Raw genomic sequence first — 27,522 nt, 5'->3', positions numbered from 1 at the left:
GATCTTCTTCAGCAAGTCTTCACCTTTTACACATCCACCAAGCAGGACTCCAGTCTGACTGTACAGATATCATGGAGAGGACTCCCATTACTGGAACCATCATATTCAGCGGCTGATATTCCCAGTTGCAAGCTTGTGTTTACCAGTAAGTGTCAAGCAGTGACCTAGAATCTGGCTCAGCGTGGTAAACCATTGAGGAGGTGATTGTCTGCTCGCCAGGTGAGTGTCAGCTTCTTGGTTTCTCACACCTGCCAAGAGTAAAGAATGTGTAACAATGCCTGTAAATGTTAATTGATCCTACTAGTTTTTAACGTGCACTCATTTTTTCTATTGGCATAACTTCTATTTATGCAGCCGGTTAGGTATTGGCCCCTTTGTGTGTGGTGTTAGTAGCAGCAGGACTGTAAAAAATACTTTTAGATTCCAGAATTGTCGTTGGACTTGGTGCACTCTGGTGTACGGATATCTCTTCATGGAAAACAGCAAAGCTGTTCTGCTCTATGAACTGTATCAGGCTTCTGGTTAGATATTAAAGCAGATTGAAGGTATTATAATACAGAGATCAAAGAACATAGAGGTTTGAGTACACCAAGTCCGGGTGCCATCCTGAAATATAAATGCATTTTTCACAGTCCCGCTGCTACTAAAAACAGGTATGGTTACCCAGATCTCTGGGGACAATTCCTAACACTCTCTGCAGACCATTAACAGAAAAATACAAGACATCTTCTATTTGTCACAGTGCCATGGCACCGCCCGCTTGCTTCTCTATGTAGCGGGTAGGGGAGAGCAGTTCTCATGCTCGTGGACGTATGCTCACCTGGTCATGTGCAAGGAGCCTAAATCAGTTTACACTGAAACAGATACACTGGGGGTCATTTACTTAGGGCCTGAATCGCGTTTTTCCAACGGGTTATCTGAATATTTCTGATTTGCACCGATTTTCCCTGAATTGCCCCAGGATTTTGGCGCGCGCGATTGGATTGTGGCGCATCGGCGCCGGCATGCACGCAACGGAAATCGGGGGGCGTGGCCGTATCAAAACCCAATGGATTCGGAAAACCTGCCGTATTTAAAAAAAAAAATAGTGATGCCTGACACGCGCTTACCTTCACCCACGATAGGACGGTGAACTTCAGTGCACTCCGACGGAATTCAGCGCAGCAATGACACCTAGTGGACATCGGGCGCACTACCTTAGTGAATCGCCGGAAGACCCGAATCCTCCGCAGAGAATGTGCCGCTGGATCGCGAATGGACCGGGTAAGTAAATCTGCCCCAATGTGTCACAGTAGGTTAGACACTGGACATTCTACTGTGATTCTAAGTGTGTGGTCAAATGGGGTGTAGAAACGTAATGCAAACACACGGGGGGCCACGGAGACACGTGATCGGTAACAAGCACCCTGTTGCATGTGAACAATACAAACCAAGGGGTGCTGGTTACCGATTTCATGTGTTTCAATGGAGAGATATAAGCGATTGGGCCTGGGTGCTTGCATTGTGTTTCTAAACGCAATGTAAACGCCCTGCGTGACCGCACTCTGACAATAATGTCATTGGTGACAGGGCTATTAAAGGGTTATCTCCAGTTTTAAAAATTGTTTGTATAGGTAACCAATAACAACGTCTAACACCAAAAGCTCGGACCAGTCGCTTCCACTTCAACCATCAGCATTGAAGACAAGTATACAAGGCTCTTTTTGCCTCCTGTATTTGGAGTGACCCTCCATCCTGGGCCATGATGCTTCAGCACATTCTTGTCATAGTTTCTCCAGGTACCTGTGCAGGGAGCGGCACATGAGAGCTCGGCACTAAGTGTCTTACCTGCAGCGCTCCTTATTCAGTGTTAGTCCTCGCCGGTGACATTTCTCTTCACTGACGTCACAGATACATTCACAGTTTTTAAGATTTAAAGTTCTCCGACGGCCACAGGGTGGACAAGCAGATCTGAGATGAAGAATAAGGGCGGACATCTTTAGTAAATTCTAATCTTCGGTCATAGTACAAAACTGCAAACTGAATAGTTGTATCTAAACCTAATATTGATGACACCACAATACAGGTTGAAGAGATTTGGGATAGGAGCATTTTTTACTATAAGTGACATAATAAAGTATTCTTATGTCCTGTGTGGGAACAGTAGGGTTAAAAAAAATACTCATTAAAGTTTTTTTTTTATTAAAGTAGTAATATTGAAAAAACTTCTACAAAATTAAAATATGTACAGCATCACTTTCTCACCCTTCTTTAGGTTCAGTTAAAGATGCAGAGGGTGCATGTACTTCTGTAAACTACCAGCGCTATCCTCCTTTAGCTCCATTCTGCCTTCAGTGGACACATAGAAACAGTTCTGGTGTTATTTTTAAGAGGAGATTATATTTCTCAGGTGCCACAGAACCTGAGATATCCACGAGAACTTTGTTTTCGAGATGCCTTGGTTCAGATGCCCTTGCCATGACGCCTATACATGTGCAGGTAATGGTCATGGTTTATTTGAGGGTTTCCCTTTAAACATATTAATAAATCGGCTTCAGTTTCCAAGGTTTCTATATCAACAGGACTGGGAGCCATAACAATTACACTTATGTTTTTTGGGGGATTTCAGCTTCTTGAGCTGTTTTTCAGAATTTCTTGAAGACCCATTTAAGATTGTGTTTATCTTTTCAACTTTAAATAAATGCGCCCCATGGGTTTCATGCTAGAGTTTTATACAAGGATTTCATTGTAGAAAATACTCTGAAATCTGCACTAAAATCTGATGGCCACATTGGGGCACATTTACTTACAGCAGTGATGGCGAACCTTTTAGACACCGAGTGCCCAAACTATAAGCAAAACCCACTTATTTATCGAAAAAGTGCCAGCGTGGCAATTTAAGCAGTAACCTCTTGCTCCCTTCTCTGTTGTAGCTTTCAATTGTATCAGTATCCTGAGAACACTAATACAGTAAAAGAAGTAGTGATAAATTCAGGTTTCCCCAAATAGAAAGAATTTTCGGACCTGGAGCCGGTGCTAAAATGATAATCCAGACCTGCCCACACCTTCCCATTCCTCCTGTAGTCTCACGCAGCACTGTCGCTTTAAGATAGCACTTAGCACAACAAGTCCTGGGCTGTCAGGGAATCCATGAACATTCCTTGCATTGTCTTAAGGTTTCTGGCACCCGTGCCATAGGTTCGCCACCACTGACTTACAGGGTCTCCGGAGTTCACAGAAAGGACATTGTCCGTCTATAATGCACTGTGCGGGTATTCACTAAGATTGTGTGCCTGAAATCATGAACGTGTCGCTTCCCCACACAGATCCGACAGAGTTCACCTTCATCTTATTTGTGGTGCATTTTAAACATATGGGGGCAGATTTACTTACCCGGTCCATTCGCGATCCAACGGCGCGTTCTCTGCGGTGGATTCGGGTCCGGCCGGGATTCACTAAGGCAGTTCCTCCGACGTCCACCAGGTGTTGCTGCTGCGCTGAAGTTCCCCAGAATGTACTGATCTTCACCAAGCCGGACCAAGTGAAGGTAAGCGCGTGTCCCACGACACTTTTTTTTTAAAAAAATGAGGCGGTTTTTCCGAATCCGCCGGGTTTTCGCTCGGCCACGCCCCCCCGATTTCCGTTGCGTGCATGCCAGCGCCGAGGCGCCACAATCCGATCGCGTGTGCCAAAATCCCGAGGCAATTCAGGGAAAATCGGCGCAAATCGGAAATATTCGGGTAACACGTCGGGAAAACGCGAATCGGGCCCTTAGTAAATGACCCCCAAGGTATGCAATACAATTTAAAAGTTAAGTATGGCGCTCATTCTAAATCAGTCGGACCGCCCCCTAATTTGTGTTGCATGGAAGCCAGCTGCACCAAAAAAGGATTGCATGCAGATCTATAGATAGATAGATAGATATGAGATAGATAGATAGCTAGATAGATAGATACTGTAGATAGATAATTCCTGTGTAGCATGGAAAAGTCATAAATTATTTATGGATCATCCTAATCCCTTTTTAATAAGTTTTCCGTACCTCTGGTTTCTGCCATAGACTTATAGCCCTATATGTCCTAAAGCCCTAGGAGTTTGCTCTGAAGTTCAGTCTATTGTCTCTTGTAGTCACTCCTGCAGACCATCCATTGTGACTGTCAATGAGATTACTGACAGGGGGTCCAAGGAAATATTCCTACAATTTATTATTACTTTGTTTGAAATTTCTTAGCTCTAGACTTGCAGAAAGACATGTACAGTATATTTTATGGTATATACTACACTTTAAAATATCAATCTATGGTTTTTTACTGAAGTTTTAAAGGGTTGTCCCACTTATCCCTTATCATTGCTTATGATTTGACTGCTGGGCCCCAAAATCTCGACCAGAACAGGGGTCCACATGTCCCCAAGTGCCCCGTGTGAATAAAAAAATGTTGTTCATGCCTTGTCATCGCAAACTTCAACTCTACAGGACTTTAGGTATGGTAGTCATTTTTAATTTACAGGAAATCTACCATTTAATTCAAGCAGGATAAACCAGGGACATTTACTCATAGATCTAGACACTGTAGGGACTGTAGTAATCTTCTTATATTTGTTGCCTCCTTCCTTCTAAAATCAACGTTTGCTAATTATGCTAATGAACCAGACAGGCTTCACAGGCTGTTACACTGTGCAGGAGCACTTCCCCCCCTACCAATGTGTGCTAAAACTTCCTCTGCTGCTGTGAGATTACATCAGGCAGAAGGAGTTGGGAAGTGCTGGGAGTGAAGGGGGAACATCCTGTGAAACTGCTGCACAGAGGGGCCCTGATAAACCCCCCTCCCCCATATCCCTTCTGCCTCATTGGCACAATTTTTTAAAGTTTATTTAAGAAGAATAGCAAATATAAGAAGATTTCCACAGTCACAGTGCTTGGATCTATTAGTTAGTGTTGATGGTTTATCATAATGGATTGTGATGGTTGATATCCTTAAAGGGAACCTCATTTTCACTAAAGACAGGTTGCAGAAGCCCATTACAGCTGTAGTGTAAATCTGCCTTTTCTATGCATATAATATAATTGTGTATAATTCTATACAATATAATTGTGTGTTATAACTTACTATTGCTCCCTGACAAAATCCTGGGGTAGTCACAGGGGCTGGACTTTGGTTTGGATGCATTTCAAAAAACAACATATGGCTTGCCTGTTACCCACTCCTCAGAGCTTGGCCCCCACCTTGGTGCTCCTGTACAGCTCCACCTCCTGCTTCTTCTCAGAGGTCACAGCCAGGTCAACCTGACATCAATGGGGGAGGGACATGCTGTACAGGAGCACAAACATGGAGACAGCCTGCAGCTCAAACAGGTCACATGTTGTTTTGAAATGCATGCAAACCAAAGTCCAGCCCCTGTGACTACCCCTGGATTTTGTCAGGATGCAAGGTAAGTTATAACACACAATTATATTGTAATGCAAATGCTTAGAAAAGGCAGAGAGGCAGATTTGCACTGCAGGTGTCATGGGCTTTTACAATCTGTCTTTAGTGAAAATGAGATCCCTGGTGACAGGTTCCCTTTAAAGGGGTTGTTAGGATAATTTTTTATAAGTGTCCTCGGGAAGGGTAAGAAAAAGCTAAAGAACTAATATATACCTCTCTCCGCTACCAGTACTGTGCGGCTCTTCTCGTCACCGGAGGAGAGAGGTAAGTAATTGTAGGTTATTTTGTTTTGTATTTTTTTACTTCACCTATAATGAGCCAATTCTAAAATGTAAATTCAGTCAAGGACCAAATCTTTTCTATAGAAATTATACAAAAACCTAAAAAGTATAATCTGGAATAGACCCTTCAGATTGACAGGGCGGCACGGTGGCTGAGTGAGTAGCACTTCTGCCTTGCAGCACTGGGGTCCTGGGTTCGAATCCCACCCAGGTCAACATCTGCAAAGAGTTTGTATGTTCTCTCCGTGTTTGCGTGGGTTTCCTCCGGGTACTCCGGTTTCCTCCCACACTTCAAAAACATACTGTTAGGTTGTTTAGATTGTGAGCCCCATGGGGACAGGGACCAATTTGACATGCTTTGTGCAGCGCTGCGTAATCTGTGTGCGCTATATAAATAAAGAATTATTATTATTATTATTATTGTAGACTATTGATGAGTCAGTGTTACTATTCATGAAAGAAAACTAACATGATCCCTTCCAGAATCTTTCCCTTTGATCTCTACCCTTTGACATCTGAGCAGACCTTCCCATGACCCGGCGATTGCTACTGACACGTCACTCACCCTCCTTCCTGATACAAACCTGGCATTTTTAGAGGCTCCTCTTCCCTTTTTGCCTTTCCGCCTCCTTTTCTTTACTTTTTTGTCACCTGATGTAGCAGTGAGCCTGTAAGAGAGTGAGAGGAGAAGATGTAATGGGGACAATATGTTCTCATATGACAATAGAAGGTCTAGGGACAAGTCACAATGTGTACTGAGCTATGAAGGAATGAATCTGTACTAGACTAGTGAAAGAAGAGCGGGTGCAGTGAATAGATGCCATGTCCTGGCAGTACGGTTGTGCGGTGGCACCGGTGACTCAGCAGCTGTTGTTCGGCTTTGGTGAGAGCTGGATTTAGCAGACGGCATGCTGAAGCCACACAGCTCATCCATCAAGGTTTTTCTGACATCAGCAAATAAGCTTTAGTTGACGGAAGGAAAAAGTCAACTCTTGTGGGTTTAACTGAGGTGACGGAACGTGAAATCATGTGAAATGAGCTAAATTGGTTCATATGTGTTCTGCAATTTGTCACAGTGTTCTTTGGATTTCTCTCTGTAGCACTTACTTTTGAATTTGGGGGTCTGGTTTAGTTGGAGATAAATAGAGTTAAGTATTGTAAGTAGGACACATTGGGGCAGATTTACTTACCCGGTCCATTCGCGATCCAGCGGCGCGTTCTCAGCGGAGGATTCGGGTCTTACGGTGATTCACTTAGGTAGTTCCCCCGATGTCCACCAGGTGTCGCTGCTGCGCTGAAGTTCGTCGGAGTGCACTGAAGTTCACCGTCCTACGCTGGGTGCAGTTAAGCTCGTGTCAAGTGACACTTTTTTTTTATATGCAGCGTTTTTTCCAAATCCGTTGGGTTTTTTTATGGTCACGCCCCCCAATTTCCGTCGCGTGCATGCCGGTGCCAATGCGCCACAATCCGATCGCGTGCGCCAAAATCCCGCCGCAATTCAGGGAAAATCGACGCAAATCAGAAATATTTGGATAACCCGTCGGAAAAATCTGATTCGGGCCCTTAGTAAATGACCCCCATTGAGATTCAGATTAATTTAAAGTGAACCTGTCACCAGGAATGCCATCTTTAGCTGGTGACAGGTTCCAGTAGCCGATGCTATGCTCATTTTAAAAATGCCTTTGTCAGCATTCTGAATCATTTCAGTACTTTATAAAAAGTTTATTTTACATTACCTGGATCCCAGGGTTAGTCCCAGGGGAGGGGTAGATGCACCCTGTGTGTAAACCTGTGTCTCCTCATGCATTCTTCATCTCCTCCGCACCATCCCCTTCCCTCCCCTGCTTAATGCACATGTGCTACATGAGTGTTTAGGAGAGGAGACTGACACAGCACACACAGGTTGCAGCTGCCCCGCCCCTGGGACTCACCCCTGCTGCTGGCAGGGAGCAAGGTAATGTGATTTATAAATGGCATTTTTAAAATCAGCATAGCATGGGCTATTGTCACCAGCTAAAAATAACATTTCTGGTGACAATTTTGCTTTAAAGGGGAATCCATCAGCACAATTTACCAACCCAAACTGACTGCTATGTTACGTATGACCACTCATGGCACTCATACCTTTATTAGCTTTTTTATTGTCCAGCTGCTCCTTTCATGTCAAAAATATGGCTGAAGTGCATTAGGTACGGTGCATGCGCAGTAAAGCGGGCGTGGGGGGGATTTTCCTGGCTTCACTTGCCCGTTGCAAGAAGAGAGGGATCTTTAGATGTGAGTCCGATGTGCCGGACCCACATCTAGGTAACTATAAAAGTGACCATTTTCTCCATGTACAGCCCTCACACAGGTCCATAAAGTTGGTGTATGGTCCCAAATCAACCTGACAAGTTCAAGAGGATTTGTAATAGTATATAGTTCCCTTCTCTGGCTCCTGCTTCCAGCATCACAGCGGTCTCTGGGTTTTTGGAACTGATGACTGGACTGGAAGTCACGGGAACAGCTTCGGACAACTGGTTGCATCAACAAGGCATGGTGACACAGAAACACTGAACCCGGCAATTCAAGCCCGGCCCAGTGACGGAGAACCTGAAAACCATTCTAACGCTGGAACCGGAAGTTTAAACGGGATAGGAACACTGGTTACACTGCCCTACAGAGTTTTCCAGGATTCCTGAACTAGAATTTGCCATCCCTGCAAGGATAATATAGCAATGTTATATTCTCTTGTACAATCTTATTTCCTTCTGTTGCCTTTTTATTGCCCACATCTCTTTTACTATGCCCTTGCTATTGTTATAAATAAATCCAAAAAATATGATTATATTATATAAAAGGTACAGACAGAAAAAAGAAGAAGGGGCATAGGTAGGTGGAGCTGGAAGCCATACCTGCTAGCCTTCAGTGTTGCGTTGACTTGGGGTCGTCTGCAATGCAGAAAAACAACAGAATTATTTTACATCTTAAGAATTCACTACAGAAATATCTGCTCTTAAAATGCCTTAAGCAAAAAAAAGCTTATTACTACGGCAATTTATAGAGCATGAAAATCCTATTGCCCTAAAGAATGCTGCACACAGGATAGAATTAGCATCACACAGACAAATAATGAAGCATACAGCAGGGAAATGAGAACAGAATCAGATACTTAGTTATAAAATGCAGTTATTTTTTTTTATATAACCCAAACCAATTCAAGGGTTTTGAAGGGGGTTTGGTGTACGCACCTATTTAAGGTGTCATTTTTTGTGGTACTTGCTGGTGTTTTAATTTATATCAATTTGGGACCTATATGACCATTTGATCATTTTTTATTCAATATTTTTATTCAATATTCAAGGATGAAAAAATGGGGGAAAAGTGATGATTCAGACATTTGGGCGGTATTTTCCGTTACGGTGTTCACGGTCGGGAATAATCTTTTTTATCTTTTGATAGAACAGGCATTTTGGGACGCGGCAGTAACAGGTGGGTGTCAGCTGTATTATACAGCCAACACCAGCTGAGTATGGAGAGAGCTCAGCCCGTGCTGTCTCTACCTACACCCCCTGCAGCACCAGGAGGTTATAATACGTCCTGTTGCATGAAGGGGAGCTATGGGCCTCAAACTATTGTCCTGAGAGCCGCGGTCATTTAAGTCATACTCACCTTAGCAATGACCCACTGCTTCGCGGTTCCTGACATAAATGTGTGACCACTGCAGCCAATAAGTGGCTGTACTGGGTCAACAATTTGGCCACATATTTGCCGACATGGTCATGTGACCACAACAGTTGTAGTCGTGTGCAAGGTCTGTGCAGGGATGCCATCACTGATGCAGGAAGTACAAGTACTAAGCAGGAACCAGGAAGCTTTGCAAGGAATAACTTTCAAAAATAATTTTTTACGCCATTCTGATTGTTTTCAAAAACATTTTTAGGGTAGACAACCTTTTTTTTAATTCTCATTTGACAATGTTGTAAAACTAAAGGCAACTTCGGGGCTTATCTGAAGTTCCTCAAGCAACGGAGTCAAAGATAGTAACTACAATTATTATTGCAATCTAGACCAGCAAACTTATAAAAAACAACATTTGATTGAGATCCAAACTGGCTTTTCTTGTTCACTGAAGAGTATTGACAGGTACGCAACCCAAGCATTGCACAAACTATTCACCACATTGGTATCATGTGTGAACATGCTCGATAAATACTCTGCGTTCCAATGGAACTTTTGTGGAACCCAACCGATTCTGTGCAAGGGAGAGAGAGGTCAATGGTTGTACATACAGAGCAAGGTTGGCCATATCACTTTATTGCCCGTAGATTTGCCTAGGTTAGCAGTACGCCCTCACAAGTAAAGGACATTGGTCATCTGGATGCTGGATCTGGCAATGGGAATCGGGTTGTTTGTTTTTTTCTGTCTGTGTTCTCTTTGGGTACACCTCTTGGGTTATCAGTTCATCTCTCTTAGGTGTTTAGCGCTACCCTGGCCACTTCTGGCCCTCTCCTCTCCTACTCTAGACTCCCTGGGACTTCTTTCCCAGCTGCGTCACCTGCAATGGTTCTTATGTTTCCTGGTGAATCTGTTTATTATATTTTCTAATAAATTTATTTCACATGGAAATCTGCTATGGGATGGGGCAGGCTACCTGGTAGTTGGGAGCCACAACAATGACTAGCTGAAGAGTCTCCATGACTGAAGCACATGCTATAGCTTTTTTTTTCTAATTGTTGACCCCCTCCCTCACCCTCATCCATGTCAGTATTATCCAGGAAGCACCTGCAAAGCCAACACAAGAGTGATGTCAGCACAGTCCCATGTCATACAAATTGTCCCAAATAATGTTCACAGCAGATTTTGTCCACAGCAAGGGCCACATAGTCATAATTTAGTCAATTCTGTGGACAGTCACACTTCATTGCTGGTGTGTGCCCCCTGTGGCAGGACATGCTCTTCTTTTAGCTTCTTATGCCCCTGTTTTGTAGCCTAAAGGTCTTCAAACTACCTGGAGACCCTCAGACTCATTTGAATAATATTTAAAGCCTTTTAAAAAATGGGACATAAGAAGTTAAAAAATGAGCGGATCCTGCAAGAGGGGCTCACACCAGCACATAAGTGTGAGGTTTACAATCTTTGGTTTACAATCTTTGGTGGTAGATTTCCTTTCATACTGGCAGTACCTCAGTTAAATATCAGACACTCACTTAGTATTCCTTTAATTAGTGAAATAATGGAAGAACAGACGCTTGATCTGCCAATCCATTGGTTAGTAAGAACAGGACTCCCAATTTTATTATCGGTGTGGGTGCCCCACAATCAGATTTTATCTCCTATGCTATAAGGATCTAACTTCAGGGTTCATTACTGATGCTAGACCTACCACTTCATCAATTTGTGAAAAAAGACCCCATATTTGCATAATAAGTGGGGTCCCGGCTGTCGTATCCCCAAATTTTTTTCTTCTATGCCTTGAATAGGGGATACCATTATAACTTGGATCAAGATCTTTAAAGAGTAACTGTAAAGGCTCTTAGGATGTGAAACAACTTTGCCTATTATCTTTGTTACCTAAATCCAGCAGTTTCTTTGCTTTACCCCTCAGATTACCTCAATGCTGCATTAGCTGCCTCTTCTCCCTCTGCTAAAAAGCCATGGAATCTGTCCTGTAAACAAACACTGCAAACTTTATGGACTCCTGGGAGGGTCTACTGCTCCCTGCTCACAGAGGAGGTCATGTGACAGAGCTCTCTGTGTATGTAGCAGAGCTGGTTGTGTTCAAGACTGTGCATACAGATGTGTCCTGCACAGAATAGTGAGGTACAAGATCTCCCCTGTTCTCCTCCATCCCAGGCTGTGATTTTACAGAACTTTCTCAGTCTCTCTCCTCTCCTTATACTGCTCCCCTCCCCCACCTTGTAATCAGCAGTATCAGCTCTGTACAGATAAGCTATTAACCCTTACAGCACAAGCTATACACTCTATGTAATTGGTTTACTTATGATTTGTTTCATATATTACATATTCCCTGCTCCTACATGTGATGGAAGCTGCCAGGCTGTCAACATATACATTTTGTATGTGCAGTGTGCAGTCTTCAGTGGATTTACTTGTGGGAAACCTAATGGATTTAATGCTAAATTACTTTGAAAGATAACACAAGGCATTATGGGACATGTGGGCAAGCTAACTGGTCTCATCTTGAGGGCCTAGACTGACAGATATTAGTCTCCTATCACTTCACCTCTGGTGAGAAAGATTTTTGTGAAACACTTTCAGAACAGAAAATCATAACTTTGGAAAGAAAAGGACGAGCAGCACAAATTAGAAATATTTCTGTTTGTTTTTAAAAGGGGAATCACATATAATAATTTGGTAAAATCACTACAGTTTTACAGTTACGCTTTAAAGACCTGATGGCCTAGAGAAGTGGACAGTTGAATGCATAGACATCTAGGAAAATTTTCGGCATGCAGCTAGCAATATGTCTGGCAGAAGAAAGTTTTATAGCATATCTCAGCTGTAAACATAAAGTGGTGTGAACAGAACCTAATACTAGACATTTATATAGATGGATGTTTTGACATTGATGAATATTTCACTTCAGTGCGTCATGGAAGTCATCGCACCCCCTGCCACATACCTCCAGGAAGAAAGAGGGAATTGTCTTGTAAGCAGGTGTTATACAGTCTCCTATTATCTATACATATGGTGAGACTCTCCCATGACAAGTCTTCTGGACAGTCGCCAGCTCTATGCTGCGATATAATGACTAACCTTTTCACATGCTCGTTATGCAAATGAAGTGGACGTAATTTGCATAAATCATGTGGGTTGCAAAAACAGACAAGTACCGATTTTTTTCTAAGCAGCGGTCGGACACTTTACGAGTCACATGAATGAGAAGATAGTTTACTGCATATTGTGCATTTACCTGCATTCGCACTCTGTGTGCTGGATAACGGAGATCTCTGTGTATTCTGGATCCGATTTGGTTTTATGAACCTGAACCTGAGAAAGGCAAAATTGTCATGTTTATGTAAATAAAATTACCCAAGACAGGAGGTAGCATACTTTCTGTCTGGTCCAGTTTTTGGAATATTAATTCTCTCTTGACATAGTGTTTGGGTCTGTAGCTGTAACAGAATAGTTAAGTGGAGCCTGTCACCAGTTTTTACTTCACAATACTACCACCATACCCAGAAATCCCCATAAAAATCATATCTAAATGAGTTTAGAAGAGTCATATATTGCCTGAGATGAGTCACTTTAAAGGGCATCTACCACCAGGATCAAGGACTGTAAACAAAGCACACTTACATGCTGGCATGTGCCCCCACTGGCTGGGTCTGCTCTTAGCTTAGTTTCTTAAGCCCTTGTTTTTCCGAAAAAGGTTTTAAAAAGTATGAAAATAAGCCCGAGGAGCTTCTGGCTCCATTGACATCCATGGAGCCCCTCATGCTAATTTGCATAATTCTTGCATAAAACATTTTTTTGGGTAAAAAGAAGGCTAAAAGAAGAGTAGATTCTGAGAGATGGGGCACACACCTGCATGTAAATGCGCTTGGTTTACAATCCTTCATCCTGGTGGTAGATTTCCTTTTAAGAGTATGAAGTCTAGGGGAATCTTTATGCTCTTCAGCAGCTTAAACCATGATTCTGGTTTCATTTTAAAGATGTAAATCAGATGTATCAACAGTTAAAGACATGGTTGGGAATGTGAGCTGCAGACTTTGATCACGTAGCTCCCAAACTACAAGCCTAATGTGATTTGAAAGATGAAAAACCTGTGTCAATTAATGCCCAAGATAAAGACACTTGAAGTGATGGTTCAGCCTCAAAACATGACTGATGTCAGGCAAAAAGTGACTCATCTGCTTATTTGTATACGACTTTGGAACTGATTTTTTAAAATTTAACATATAAGAGAGAAAGGATATTTGTTACTCTCTCTGAGGGTGCTGGTAGTTAAGTGATGTACGTTCACTATTCTTCCTATTATGGAGTATCCTCTCCTGTTTTGCCAACCGAGTATATCATGAATCTAAATGACTGCTATATAGTTATGTATATACCAAGAAAAGTCAGCTGTTTGTCTGGTGAACCCCAGAAGGAGGACAAAGGGTAATCAGAACAAAGGCAGCAAAGGCCTAAGTTGACCTCATCATAATTTGATCTACAGAAATCATGCGGGACAAAACATGGGCCAAGATAACAATTTGCAAAACTTACATACATTTATGTCTGCATTAAAGCGCTCATTTTAGTGTTATTGACCTACATTAGAGCAGCTGCAGATGACTGTAGGTGGCCTATGGAAATGGACCTGTATGTAGGTCCGATTCCCACAGACTGGACACACTATACATACTTTATATATCCGGACTCCCTGTCTGCCAGACGAAATACAGCAGCTCCTACAGCGCCGGATCTGTTGTTTGGCTGCCAGACAGGGAGTCCTTGCATCATATTTCTGTATGATGCAAGGACTTCTATCCACTGTACTGTTGTATTGAGTCCATGTGATAAGACCATCATACAGGTTCATCTCAATGGGCTGAGCATATTTATCTGTTTATCTGCATGGAATATTTCCGACTATGGTTGTGTGAACTGAATTTACTGCATCATAGTTATCTTTACTTACTCATAATATACTGCAATATATTATCATAAAGCTCTATGATAATATATTCCAATACACAGCCCGTATCTATACATTATTTTGTAGGACTAGATGATATTGTCACCTGCATTTTGATGATTTGCGCCTGTAAGGGGAAGCAGCTTTGCGCTTCGTCCAGGCAGCAGCCGGCGCAGCGCTGGACAGACACACACGGCGGCTTGAAGAGAAAATCCGAAAACTGCGGAAACTCATTGAGCAGATTAAGAAGGACCCATCGGGGCTGGCATTTACTTCTGTTAAATATATCCATCCAGGCCTGGCCTGCAAAACATGCATCACAACAATTGTGTTATTATGTCACAGCCTTAATCCTCCTATAGCCGCAGCAAGTATGGAGGACTAAGGAAGAAAGAGCCGGATACAATGGCCGGCACTACACATGGGTTATTGTTGTGTGTAAGACCATGGGCACAGCAATTAGCACCGCTGATCCCCCATTAGGCAATAACATACATACTTGGCATAGAGCAGAGTGAAAAAAAAAATAGGATTGTGTAAGCCGAAATAGGATTGTGCACCCACAATTGTAGATAAAAGGAAGTCCCCTCAGGTAATAGGCCATCATTGTACCTCTATAAAACTTGGCTATAAAAAGTCATGTTATTTATCTAGTACAGTAAATATTTTAAAAAAATTACATTGCTGTCAACACCCCAAAAAGGAATAAACAAATTGTCAAAAAAAGTTTCATTAATTTCACATATTTTGTCCCTTCTGTTACCAATATCAAAGAAATGGAATGTGCTTGTTTTTTGTGGAGGGAGATGTAGTTTTTTTTAAAAATTAATATATGAATCTACCGGTACATATTCTTATTTCTCATATTGAAAAGATTCAACATAATGACACAGAATATTATATATTGTGGAAGAAGTCATAAAGTAGTGTGTATAAAGTAGTTGTGGTATACAGCTGACACAAGTCTGAAGCAATATACATTTTTGATTTGCTCCAAGATGGTGTCTGCTGCATAACAAAACTAGAAGTACACAGATCCATACATTCCTTTATGATTTTTTCTAAAATATATAATATTTTTTTATTTATATAGCGCCTACAGATTACGCAGCGCTGCACAGAACTTGCCAAATTGGTCCCTGTCCCCAATGGGGCTCACAATCTACCTACCAGTATGTTTTGGAGTCTGGGAGGAAACCCACGCAAATGGAGAGAACATACAAACACTTTGTTGACCTGGGTGGGACTTGAACCCAGGACTCCAGCGCCGCAAGGCAGAAGTGTTACCCACTCAACGACCATGCTCAGTATCATTAAATTGAAAACCATTTAGTATGTGAAATATATAATTTCATATACCAATAAAAACTAAAGCTCCCTCCAAAAAAAAAAGAAAAGCACTCTCCATAAAAGCATAGGGGTGTTAGAAAGGAGAAAAAAAACAATGAAAAATAATTAAAAATATATACATAAAAAGCAATTCAAATAAATAGATAAAATAACAGAAAGAATTATAAAATTGTTACTTTGATAATTGGAAATGTGAAAATGTTAAGATTAACACAATGCAAATGAACCTCAAACAATGGAGGAATTTCATTTTATTCCATTTTATCACACAATGGGGGTCTTTTACTAAGGGCCCGATTCGAGTTTTTGCAACGGGGTAACCGAATATTTCCGTTTTGCGGCGCCGGCATGCACGCGACGGAAATCGGGGCCGTGGCCGTATGAAAACCCGACGGATTCGGAAAAACCGCCGCATTTTTAAAAAAAAGTGTCGCTGGACTCGCGCTTACCTGCACTCGGCCCGGCTTGGTGAAGATCAGTGCATTCCGATGAACTTCAGCGCAGCAGCGACACCTGGTGGACGTCGGAGGAACTACCTTAGTGAATCGCCGGAAGACCCGAATCCACCGCAAAGAACACGCCGCTGGATCGCGAATGGACCGGGTAAGTAAATCTGCCCCAATGTTCCTCTATAAGGTACATTAAAGGGTTTACACTGAAAAACTGAGCATAGTCCCACAAAAAACAAGCTCTTATAAGGTTCTATTGATAGAAAAATGAAACAGGTTGTGGATCTTGGATCTTTTAACCTCTCTGTCAGATGGGAGCCTATGAAACAGATTCTGTTCAAGATCACAAATTCCCTAAAAAATTACAGACTATTTTTAATGGATACGCTAACGAATCCCACAGTTGGGAGTAGTCATGTTATACACATCCATTGGAAGATTGCCAAGAAATATAACAATTCGGTAGAAAACTGCTCATTTAGGGAAGGACAGGAAATGCTGAGCTCATCATTCCGACTGAACGGGAAGAAAAAAAATATAAAAGCACCAATTTTTTTTTTTTTTTTCTACAACCTAACATCTGCAGGCAATAACATTGTATGACGGGGCGCTTCATCATCATTAGCCTGACAGATGGCTGTGCAATTCCCACGAGTGATAACGGCAAGTGTTAAAGTGACAGCCGTGTGCGTTACAGTGACAGATACGTGTGTATTTACTGAGACAGAGAAGTGTAAGCAGGATGAGCAATGATTTCCCTGCCCCCGACTGCACTCCACAAAGTACAGGCTCAAAGATTTTATATATTCAAGTTTTTATATGCAGGAAAATCCCATGGATATTCTCCTCATGTTCCGTAGTCAATATACTGTGGCTTATGGTTGTTTTTCAATTGTATTGCTGTCTACATGGGTTCTATGAGGGAAATTTATCAGTTTGTGAGCAGAACTGTCCGGGTAACCAATCAGAGCTCAGCTCTCTTTTTATGAACAGCTATGGGAAAATGAAAGTTGAGCTCTGATTGGTTCCCATGGCCAACTAGAACAGTTCTGCTCTCAGACTGCATGTTATAGAGCAGGAGGAGCTGAGGAGATTTTACATAGTGTCCTATCTGCAGACAGCCTGTTATAGAGCAGGAGGAGCTGAGAGATTGTACATCATGCCCTGTCTGCAGACAGCATGTTATAGAGCAGGAGAAGCTGAGCAGATTGTTCATAGTGTCCTATCTGCAGGCAGCATGTTATAGAGCAGGAGGACCTAAGCAGATTGTACATAGTGTCCTATCTGCAGACAGCATGTTACAGAGCAGGAGGAGCTGAGCATATTGTACATAGTGTCCTACCTGCATGCAGCATGTTATAAAGCAGGAGGGACTGAGCAGATTGTTCATAGTGTCCTATCTGCAGGCAGCATGTTATAGAGCAGGAGGACCTAAGCAGATTGTGCATAGTGTCCTATCTGCAGGCAGCATTTTATAAAGCAGGAGGAGCTGAGCAGATTGTACATAGTGTCCTATCCATAGCATGTTATAGAGCAGGGATAGGTGAACACTTGTCTACTTTCAGAAAATAATTGATATTGTTTCTGTAAGGAAGAGTTATACAGTTTTCCGATATACCTTCTGTATCTATTCATCCCACTTTTCTAGATCTCTGCTTGCTGTCATCTTATAGAAATCTTCTATGTTTACCTCCAGTTACCTCCAGTCCATGGTCATGTGATGTCACACAGGTACATGGCTTGTTAATTAATACAAAAAGTATAGAACTATTCATTATACAAACACTAACATTCATTCGCTGAGAATGGACAATTCCTCTCAGTTAAAATATCTGTCAGTTCTAAAACATTTTCTCATGTTTTTCTAATTTTTCTTTTGTAATAATACTGGATTTGGGTGGTTAAACTCCCTCCCTGAAGTGTTGTTTTGAGATGGTGGTCCCAGGTGGGACTTAAATGCCCCAATTTGTACCATATAGTATATATGAAAGGTCATTATGTAAACATTAAGGTTTAGGACAAATCCATATAATACACACCTTCTAATTTCTGAGTCTGTGCAGTTTGGGATACTGAAATCTAAAAGAAAAAAACATAAGAAAATAATGTGAAAATGGTTCTAAACAGTGCACTCATCATACATAGTAGTATATAGTGCACTCATACATACGGTAGTAGTATATAGTGCACTCCTCATACATATTAGTATATAGTGCACTCATCATACATAGTAGTATATACTGCACTCATCAAACATACGGTAGTATTATATAGTGCACTCATCATACATAGTAGTATAAAGTGCACTCATCATACATAGTAGTATATAGTGCACTCATCATACATAGTAGTATATAGTGCACTCGTCATACATAGTAGTATATAGTGCACTCATCATACGTATTAGTATATAGTGCACTCAACATACATAGTAGTATATAGTGCACTCATCATACATAGTAGTATATAGTGCACTCATCATACATAGTAGTATATAGTGCACTCATCATACATAGTAGTATATAGTGTACTCATCATACATAGTAGTATATAGTGCACTCATCATACATAGTAGTATATAGTGCACTCATCATACATAGTAGTATATAGTGCACTCATCATACATAGTAGTATAAAGTGCACTCATCATACATAGTAGTATACATACTTACTAATACTCTACTACTACTACTACTCATCAACCATAGTAGTACATTTTGCACTTATCATACATACTACGGGGTGAGATGTGTTGATCTGCCTGATATATACATTTATACTCTTACACAGATCCAACAATCCCAGTAGCCTCTGACCACATGGGGGAAGTAGACGTCAGTAATTAGAGATGAGAGATCCCTAGTTCCGTCGTTCTGTTGTCCCCTTCCTCTGCCCCAAAATTTCTTATCTGATCTGCTGATTAATTCCTTGTACTGTGGAAGATGTGGCTGTTATATACATATTATGCTATAAAATGTTCAGCATAATATGTAAAATGGTGCACATCCTACATTTTTCAGGTCGGATGCCAGGGCCCCCTGACACTGTGGGACCCATAGAATCTCCTATGGCTGTTCCTGCTGGAGTAAGTTGCACCTGAAATTCTGTGTGCCCCATTTATTGAAGGTCCTAGACCATTTTTAGGCAGTTTTCTGGGTTGTCGAAAAGGGGCATGGCTTCACAGGAAATCGCCTGTACACCAAAAAATTCAGTCTGCGTGCTAGAAAATGAAATATTGTGGCGCAGCAAAGTAGACCAACTAATAGAAGGTGCGGAGTACGACTCTCCGGGTTTATACTGCACCAGATTCCTCATCCAGCATCAGACATAGGGGCACATTTACTTACCCGTCCCGTTGACGCCGCCGATCCGGAATGTCCGAGGATTCGGAGCTGCCGCGATTCACTAAGATCCAATTTCCTGCATGTGTCGCTTCCCCCGCTGAGGTCCGCTGGAGTTCACCTTCTTCTTCCCGGTGCATGTGAGTTCTTGATCTTGCGACACAATTTGGTTTTTAAATTCCGCGGTTTGTCCGAATCAGTCGGGTTGTCCGACGTCCACGCCCCCCGATTTGTGTCGCATGCAAGCCGGCACCGATGCACCACAATCTGATCACGTACGCCAAAAACCCAGGGCAATTCAGGGCAAAACGGAAATAAATTGCGAAACCCAACGAAAATGCGGCGTTCGAACCTTTAGTAAATGTGCCCCATAGTGATAAATCTGGCACAGCAGAGACCTGTCTAGTTCTACTCTACACTGGTCTAAAGTTAATCAATTCATATTAGTTAATTAATATATATAATATTTTTCGGACTATATGGCGCACCGGAGTATATGGCGCACCATCAATAAATGCCTGCTAAAACATCTAGGTTCATATATGAGGCGCACCGGATTATAAGGATGAATGACCAGCAGGTGGCAGACCTGTGCACAGGTCAAGGCAGCTGTTGTCTGTAAGTACGGTTCATATATAAGGTACACCGGACTATAAGGCGCACCTTTGATTTTTTGAAAAAATCAAAGGCTTTTAGTGCGCCTTATAGTTCGAAAAATACGGTAAGTTAATTATTATGTCATTACACATAAAACGCAGTGCACAAATCACACATACTACATGTTACTCTCAGCACACATAGTAAGCAGGGCACTTGTCATACACAGTGGTATACAGTGCAGTCATCACCCCAGCCCCATAAATCATTACTCCGTGATACCCTATGCTGGTTCCCTTGATTCTATCAGCACCTCTTCTACCAGCCTGTTCGCTCCCTCTTCACCCTCACCTTCCCCCACAGTCTCTCCGCAGCTTCTGCTACCCTTTCCTCTATAAACAGCTAAGTACTTTTCCCCTATTCCAGATATAATCTGATCACAGTAGCCAGACTGTCTGCAGCAGCGTGCTCTTCTACAAAACATACATGACACGCTATCCACGGGGCCATAGATTTTTGGTGATCGCCGGGGGACATCACTGGGACATATAACAACAAATTTGGAGTCAGATACTAATACGAGTACAAGTGACTTCATGCATGTACTACCAGTGTATTATAACAAGCTATATGGGATGATATATAGTGTAATTATTATAATGATCAGAGTTTTATGACATAATTACAGCTTTACGGTCTTCTATATTGTTTCCTATTTTGGTAATATTTAGGTATCTGGGTCATATCTGCCAACTATGTTACATTTACAATACATAGTCCTAATTCCATGTTCAACCAATCAGAGGTAATGCATGAAACAAGATTTCCACACCATTTAGAGATGGGGATTCTTTACTGTTATAGCAGTGGCACTATGGTGCTCTCTTCCTGGGAATATAGTAATGGAAAGTTATCAATTTATTTTTTCCTAATTTGAGACTAATAGGAAGTACCCACTAATATATTTTGTCTTTTTCTATAGGATTGCAAACCATGCCATGTTTTTCCTCAGTATGACCCCAACAGACATTAAATAAAACCTCATGATGATTTGGGACACTAAACCAGCCAGTGGTAAAGCCAGAATGAGATGACCCATTTTTAGTGAACAAGTGCCAGACCTCTAGCCAAGGCCGGATTATGGGGACGGCTCTAGGGGCACGCATCCCAGGGCCACCACCACTTTACTTAGAAGGGAGCTCCCACCTGCAACAGTTGTTGCAGTTGTTTGTGGGACTGATGTTGTGACTGGGACTAATAGTCAGTACTACTGCCACTGTGTCAGCCAGGCCAGCAGCTAGGCTAAAATGCAAGTAGGAAAAAGTTTACAATATTCATGATAATTAAAAATAGTAATGTATACCACTCTTGAAGGAAATGCCAGCGCTTCAGGAGACTGAAATCCCAAAAATTCTTGCTTTATTATGTTCCATTAAAAACATATTTCACGGCAAAGTACACAAATCTAAGTTGATCGACCTCAGAAGGAATGACCTACGCGTTTCGCTCGTAAGAGCTTATTGGTAGACCATGAATAAGCTCTTACGAGCGAAACGTGCAGGTCTTTCCTTCTGAGGTCGATCAATTTAGATTTGTGTACTTTGCCGTGAAATATGTTTTTAATGGAACATAATAAAGCAAGAATTTTTGGGATTTCAATCTCCTGAAGCGCTGGCATTTCCTTCAAGATTGTTTTGTGCCTGGTGTCCGTGGAACTTTCTTTGAGCCGAGTGCAGGAGGCTAATTGATTGGAAGGTGAGCTGAATGCTGGAATTTACGTCTTCTTTGTATAATGTATACCATTGTCTGAGCACTGCCAGATTTTGCGGCAAGGTGCCTCCACCTACCATAATCCGGACCTGCCTCTGGCGCATGCGCAGTGAAGCTGAGCTTTATTTTCCTGGCTTACGTGAAGCACCACGGCAAACCACGGCTGAGTCTGATAATCTCAAGCTATCTATAACCTTTTTTTTAACCAGAACTGGGGCAGGGATATGAGACACTGAAAGAAGTGGTCCCAATTTAGGAATCCCCAATCCACAGCTGGTACCCACCCTAAATAATGAGAACGGGGTTTCCCAGCAATAAGAAGAAAGGGGATCCTGTTCTCACTAATGGGTGAATTGGCAGGTTGGGCAAGCTCCCTGTCGGTCCATTCAGTTCTATAGGATCGACCGGAGATAGCCGAACAGTGGGGCACATTTACTTACCGGTCCCGTTGATGCCGCTGATCCGGAATGTCCGACGAGGATTCGGATATGCTGCGATTCAATAAGATCGTGCGTCCAATTTCCTTCATGTGTCGCTTCCCCCGCTGAGGTCCACCAGATTTCACCTTCCTCTTCCCCGTGCATGTGAGTGCTGATTTTGCGACACAATTTGGTTTTTAAATTCTGCGGTTTGTCCAAATCAGCTGGGTTGTCCGAAGTCCACGCCCCCCGATTTGTGTCGCATGCAAGCCGGCGGCGATGCGCCAAAAACCTGGGGCAATTCAGGGCAAAACGGAAAAAGTTGAGAAACCCGATGAAAATGCGGCGTTCGGACCCTTAATAAATGTGTCCAACTGTGTTTAACAATCTTCAGACACTCTCATAGAATTAAATTGAGTAACAGGGCTGGGATTCCCACTCTTATAATTGCTGGGGTCCAATTCTCATGGTCGGTGAGGGACCCAGTTGTCCTACCTTCGCCATTTATTAAGTTATCCCTTATCCTGTGGATTGGGAATAACTTCCTAAGTTTGGAAAACCTCTTCAACCACCATTCCATAAGGACATGTTGGTGGTTTTATTTAATAACCCCCCCCCCCCCTCCCACTGACGGGTTCCCTTTAAGTCTAAAGAGTGCCATGCTGTGGCTTTATTATAAATTCTACTATTTGTAGATGTATCATTTACTATGATAGAACATCCAACTAAAAACCAATAAAGAAACTACCGTATAACATGGCACATAGAAACTATCAACTTCCAGAGACCCCTGCATGGCAAAACTGTCATGTTACACACAAATACATTCCTCACAAGACTGTTTTGCCTTTCAGATGGCCAGAAAAAGATAAGAGGATTTGTCCCCAGATTTCACAATATAAACTAATTTCTTTATGTATACAGGCGGTCCCCTACTTAAGGACACCCGACTTACAGACAACCCATAGTTACAGACAGACCCCTCTGACCTCTGGTGAAGCTTTCTGAATGCTTTACTATAGTCCCAGACTGCAATAATCAGCTGTAAAGTGTCTGTAATGAAGTGTTATTGATAATCCTTGGTCCCATTACAGCAAAACCTGTTTAAACTCCAATTGTCACTGGGGCCAAATTTTTTTTTGTCTGGATCTACAATTATAAAATATACAGTTTCGACTTACATACAAATTCAACTTAAGAACAAACCTCCAGACCCTATCTAGTATGTAACCCGGGGACTGCCTGTATTCTTTTTTTATAATAATAATAATAAGGTTAACACCAGCCCCAAAACCTCAGCCATTGGAGGTCTGGTTTCTATATTCAAATCTTCTCTAGGGTCTAACCAAAGCATGGAAGCCCCGAATAGCGGGTAAAAGAGCAGGGGAGTAAATAGCAGATGCTGGACCCCATAGAAGACTACTGAATGGGGCCCCCCTTCCCACTTAAAAATATACATATTTGTTGTAATACTCGCACATGCAAGTTATAATCACACATTTATACAATCATGCACACCATATATACACACATTACAGTACATACACACACCATACACCATATACACACCATACACCATATACACATACAGCATACTGTACAGGCAGTCCCCGGGTTACATACAAGATAGGGACTGTAGGTTTGTTCTTAAGTTGAATTTGTATGTAAGTAGAAACTGTATATTTTATCATTGTAGTTCCCGACAATTTTTTTTTTTTGCCCCAGTGACAATTGGAGTTTCAAATTTTTTTGCTGTAATAGGACCAAGAATTATCAATAAAGCTTCATTGCAGACAATTTTAAGCTGATTATTGCAGTCTGGGACTATTTTAAAGCATCCAGAGAGCTTCACCAGAGGTCACAGTGGGCAGAGGGGTCTGTCTGTAACTATGGGTTGTATGTAAGTCGGGTGTCCTTAAGTAGGGGACCGCCTGTATATACATCACATATGTGTTGTATACATAATATGCTGTACGGTGTGCAGCATATTATGTATATAATGATCCACACCCTTCACTCTCAGTGTGTCAGGTCAGATGACGGGGCACCCTACCACTGGGGGCCCCATAGCAGCTGCTATGGCTGCCACCACTGTAGTTATACCCCTGCATAAGAGGCGTCCATGGGGCGTCTCTTAGACTGTCTGATAATATACCAGACGAAAAAGTCCTACTTGCTGAACTTTTTAATCTGTCATTTTAATGGAGCCTGCAGCACATATGTAAACTGTGAGATGTAAAATTCAATAAGTCGGAGGTTTGGCCAAAGGGGATCATGGATATCATGGATATCGGCTTGGAAATGTGTTATTTTAAGAATTCATGGCACAATTATAGTCTAGTGTATAACAAAAACATCTTGAACCCTTTAAGACTTGGTATCTTGAGTATCTGACGTAACTAGGAGAGGCAGGGCCCCATAGCTGACTTCTGAATGGGACCCCATTTACCCCTTAAAAATATGCATACAGAACATACACAACATATATACATACATACAGCTATAACGCACATACATACGGTACCATATAAACCATACATCATATACACATAACAAATACACACATAGGGGCATATTTACCAGGGCCTCTGCGCCAAGTCAGTTATTATTGCTAGCACTTGCGACTATTTTGCCCTCTCCGCCACCTTCACAGCATATGTGAAAAGCCGTCTCTTTACGCGGCTGGGGTAGAATAAGCGGTGTGCAGGCGTCTGCTCCAATACATCAAGAGGTGGAAGCACTGGCGTATGATAAATATGCCCCATAGAGCATATTCACACTCAATACCCCAGATGCCCTGGCACTGTGGGCCCCATAGCAGCTGCTATGGCTGCTACCTCTGACCTGTATATCATACCCAAACTCACATATTCTCTGTATTAAGAGGTGAACAAGTATTCTGGATATACTAATCAGATCTGAGTCTAGATAAAGATTATACATAATACAGTATCACCATTCTTAATAAATAGAGAGTGGGTTTAGTCTGCATCACTTTCACATTTAGTACATAATAAGTCACGCACAAACATCTTATTACAGTAGAACTGATCAAAGAGAAGTGAGTTTTGCGGCAGAAAAGTTCATCAATTGGAGAGCAGAGTTTTCTTGTATATTAAAAGCATGGATTATTACATAATAATGTGCAGGTTGACTTTTATAACATATGACTGCACGGTATGAGGGTTATCAGATCTGAAAACGCTACAAAACAAGGTAAAACAAGGTAAGCAAATACAAGAGTTCTAATGAACGATGATCAGGTGGCTGAGGTCCGAAAAGCTAGAAAGTAGGGGAAAGTTTTTAATTCTCTGGACAAATCTTTTAGGATGTTTTCCCTTTAACACAATCTATGATTATGACTAATTCTGGGAACCCCCAATTATCAAAAAGTGGTCCCCATATGTGTTGGTACAATTACAGAATAACTTTTCCATATACAGACCTCCAGTCCTACAAAAGTGAATAGGGTGTTGGTGGGGCTTCTACTCTACTGCTTCATTTACATCAAAATCTTAGGGACTCTCCAATGATCACGGTACAGTGGTCCCCCTTATGTGATGCACTGTTCCATATGAAGACCTTGTTCAGTACATCTAATACATTACATCTAATTCTAGTCCTTGTGATCATTAGGGGGTCCTGGACAAGAGTTTATGTGGGGACCCCCAAATGATTACAAGAATAGTGGTCCACATTATGTGGTACACTGTTACATATACAGACCTAAATCAGTCCTATATAAGTGCATTTACTCTTAGTTTTTGCAATTACTAGGGGGTCCTGGACAAGTGTTTTAGTGGGAACCCCCAATTGATCGCAAGAATGGTTGTCCCCATTATGTGATACACTGTTCCGTATAAAGACCTTAATAAAGACCTCCATCAGTCCTATACAAGTGTGTCTACCCTTAGTTCTTGTGATTATTGGGGGTCCTGGACAAGTGTATTAGTGGGTACCCCCAAATGATCAGAAGAAAGGTGGTCCCCATTATATTCCGTAAACAGACCTTAATAAAGACCTCCATCAGTCCTATACAAGTGTGTCTACCCTTAGTTCTTGTGATTATTGGGGGTCCTGGGCAAGTGTTTTAGTGGGTACCCCCAAATGATCAGAAGAAAGGTGGTCCCCATTATATTCCGTAAACAGACCTTAATACAAACCTCCATCAGTCCTATACAAATGCTACTCCTAGTTCTTGTGATTATTGAGAGTCCTGGACTAGTGTTTAGCATGGAATTTCTTTGGGGCATTCTATATAAATAATTCTGATACTTTAGTGTTAGGTCATAACTGTAGACAGTCCCTTGACATACAAGGTAGTGTATCAGATTATATATAAAACAGCCGAGAGCTGTTACACTCCACACACTGATAACGATGAGTTGTACTAAATGACAAACTCAGCTCTGCTACATCTACCTGAATTCAGAACACAGTAATCACTGTAAATCATAAAGTGACACTTACCGGAGCCAGGATACAATGTAATAAGACAGAAAGCCATAGGATAGAGCTGCCCATCACATAGTCCATGATACTGGATGGATAATCCTAAATCTTGCAGGGCGATTGTCTCGGTGGCGTCCCGTCGAGGCAGAGTCATTCACGGTCTGTTCAATAGAGAGGGACAAGGACACAGAGCTATGAGAAAAGCTGGGACATAGTTATTTAAAGGGTCCTGCCACCCCCCCCATGACTATGTAAACTCTCACAAAGCAAACACAACATTCCTTGTCCAGAAGAAAATAGTCCCAATTACCAGGATTTGCATGTGACATAGAAGAATGTGTAGGGATTGCGCCGGTCTCCTCTCATTCTGTATCCTCCCCTTTGTCTCTGTAACATATAGTGAGACCCTGACTCTTCACACAGAAAGGTAGGATAGATAGACAGATAAGCGGAGGGTGGTGAAGAGGAGGTGCTGGAGGGAGGGGAAGATTAGGCACATCCACAGATAAAACAAGAGAGATTTTAGGTGCTGTGGATGAGTAGAGGGAGAGCTGAGCGAGCACCCACACTCAGTCCAGGAATAGACAGCGCAGCAGATTCTGAGTGACTCCTAATATGCACGTATCTCACAATCATTACTGCGGAAGGAGTTAATCACTCAGCTTTTCACTTACCGTATACAATATTCATCACAAGTCAATGTCCACGTATCACGGATTATATGTACAAAAGAATAAGTCAACATAAAAAGTTGCGTAAACTCCTAAATCCTTTGCATTAAATCTATTCTCCTGTCACGGAGCTGAAATCCCCCAGCATCCCTTGCTGGCTCAAT

The 27,522-nt window shown here is 42.0% G+C and overlaps 1 protein-coding gene across 5 annotated transcripts; it reads right to left on the bottom strand.

Annotated features, from left to right (window-relative positions):
* Positions 1 to 17: 17 nt before the first annotated feature.
* VEGFB (vascular endothelial growth factor B) lies at positions 18 to 27,522 on the bottom strand. 5 transcript variants are annotated; one of them, XM_072118423.1, is made up of 10 exons: positions 27,255 to 27,289; positions 26,998 to 27,074; positions 26,706 to 26,848; positions 18,148 to 18,187; positions 14,416 to 14,612; positions 12,600 to 12,676; positions 8,578 to 8,613; positions 6,271 to 6,354; positions 1,828 to 1,950; positions 18 to 248 (listed from the first exon to the last, which is right to left on the bottom strand). In XM_072118423.1, the coding sequence occupies exons 3-10, from the start codon at positions 26,769 to 26,771 to the stop codon at positions 227 to 229; spliced, it is 645 nt and encodes a 214-aa protein (XP_071974524.1). In that variant the 5' UTR covers positions 26,772 to 26,848; positions 26,998 to 27,074; positions 27,255 to 27,289; the 3' UTR covers positions 18 to 226. The 5 variants fall into 5 exon arrangements, with proteins under 5 accessions (XP_071974524.1, XP_071974526.1, XP_071974527.1 ...); XM_072118425.1 differs by lacking the exons at positions 26,998 to 27,074; positions 27,255 to 27,289 and adding an exon at positions 27,362 to 27,522; XM_072118426.1 differs by lacking the exon at positions 26,998 to 27,074.

Source organism: Engystomops pustulosus, chromosome 7, assembly GCF_040894005.1.
Source record: "Engystomops pustulosus chromosome 7, aEngPut4.maternal, whole genome shotgun sequence".
Lineage (NCBI taxonomy): Eukaryota > Metazoa > Chordata > Amphibia > Anura > Leptodactylidae > Engystomops > Engystomops pustulosus.
This window is presented reverse-complemented; position numbering and strand designations above follow the sequence as displayed.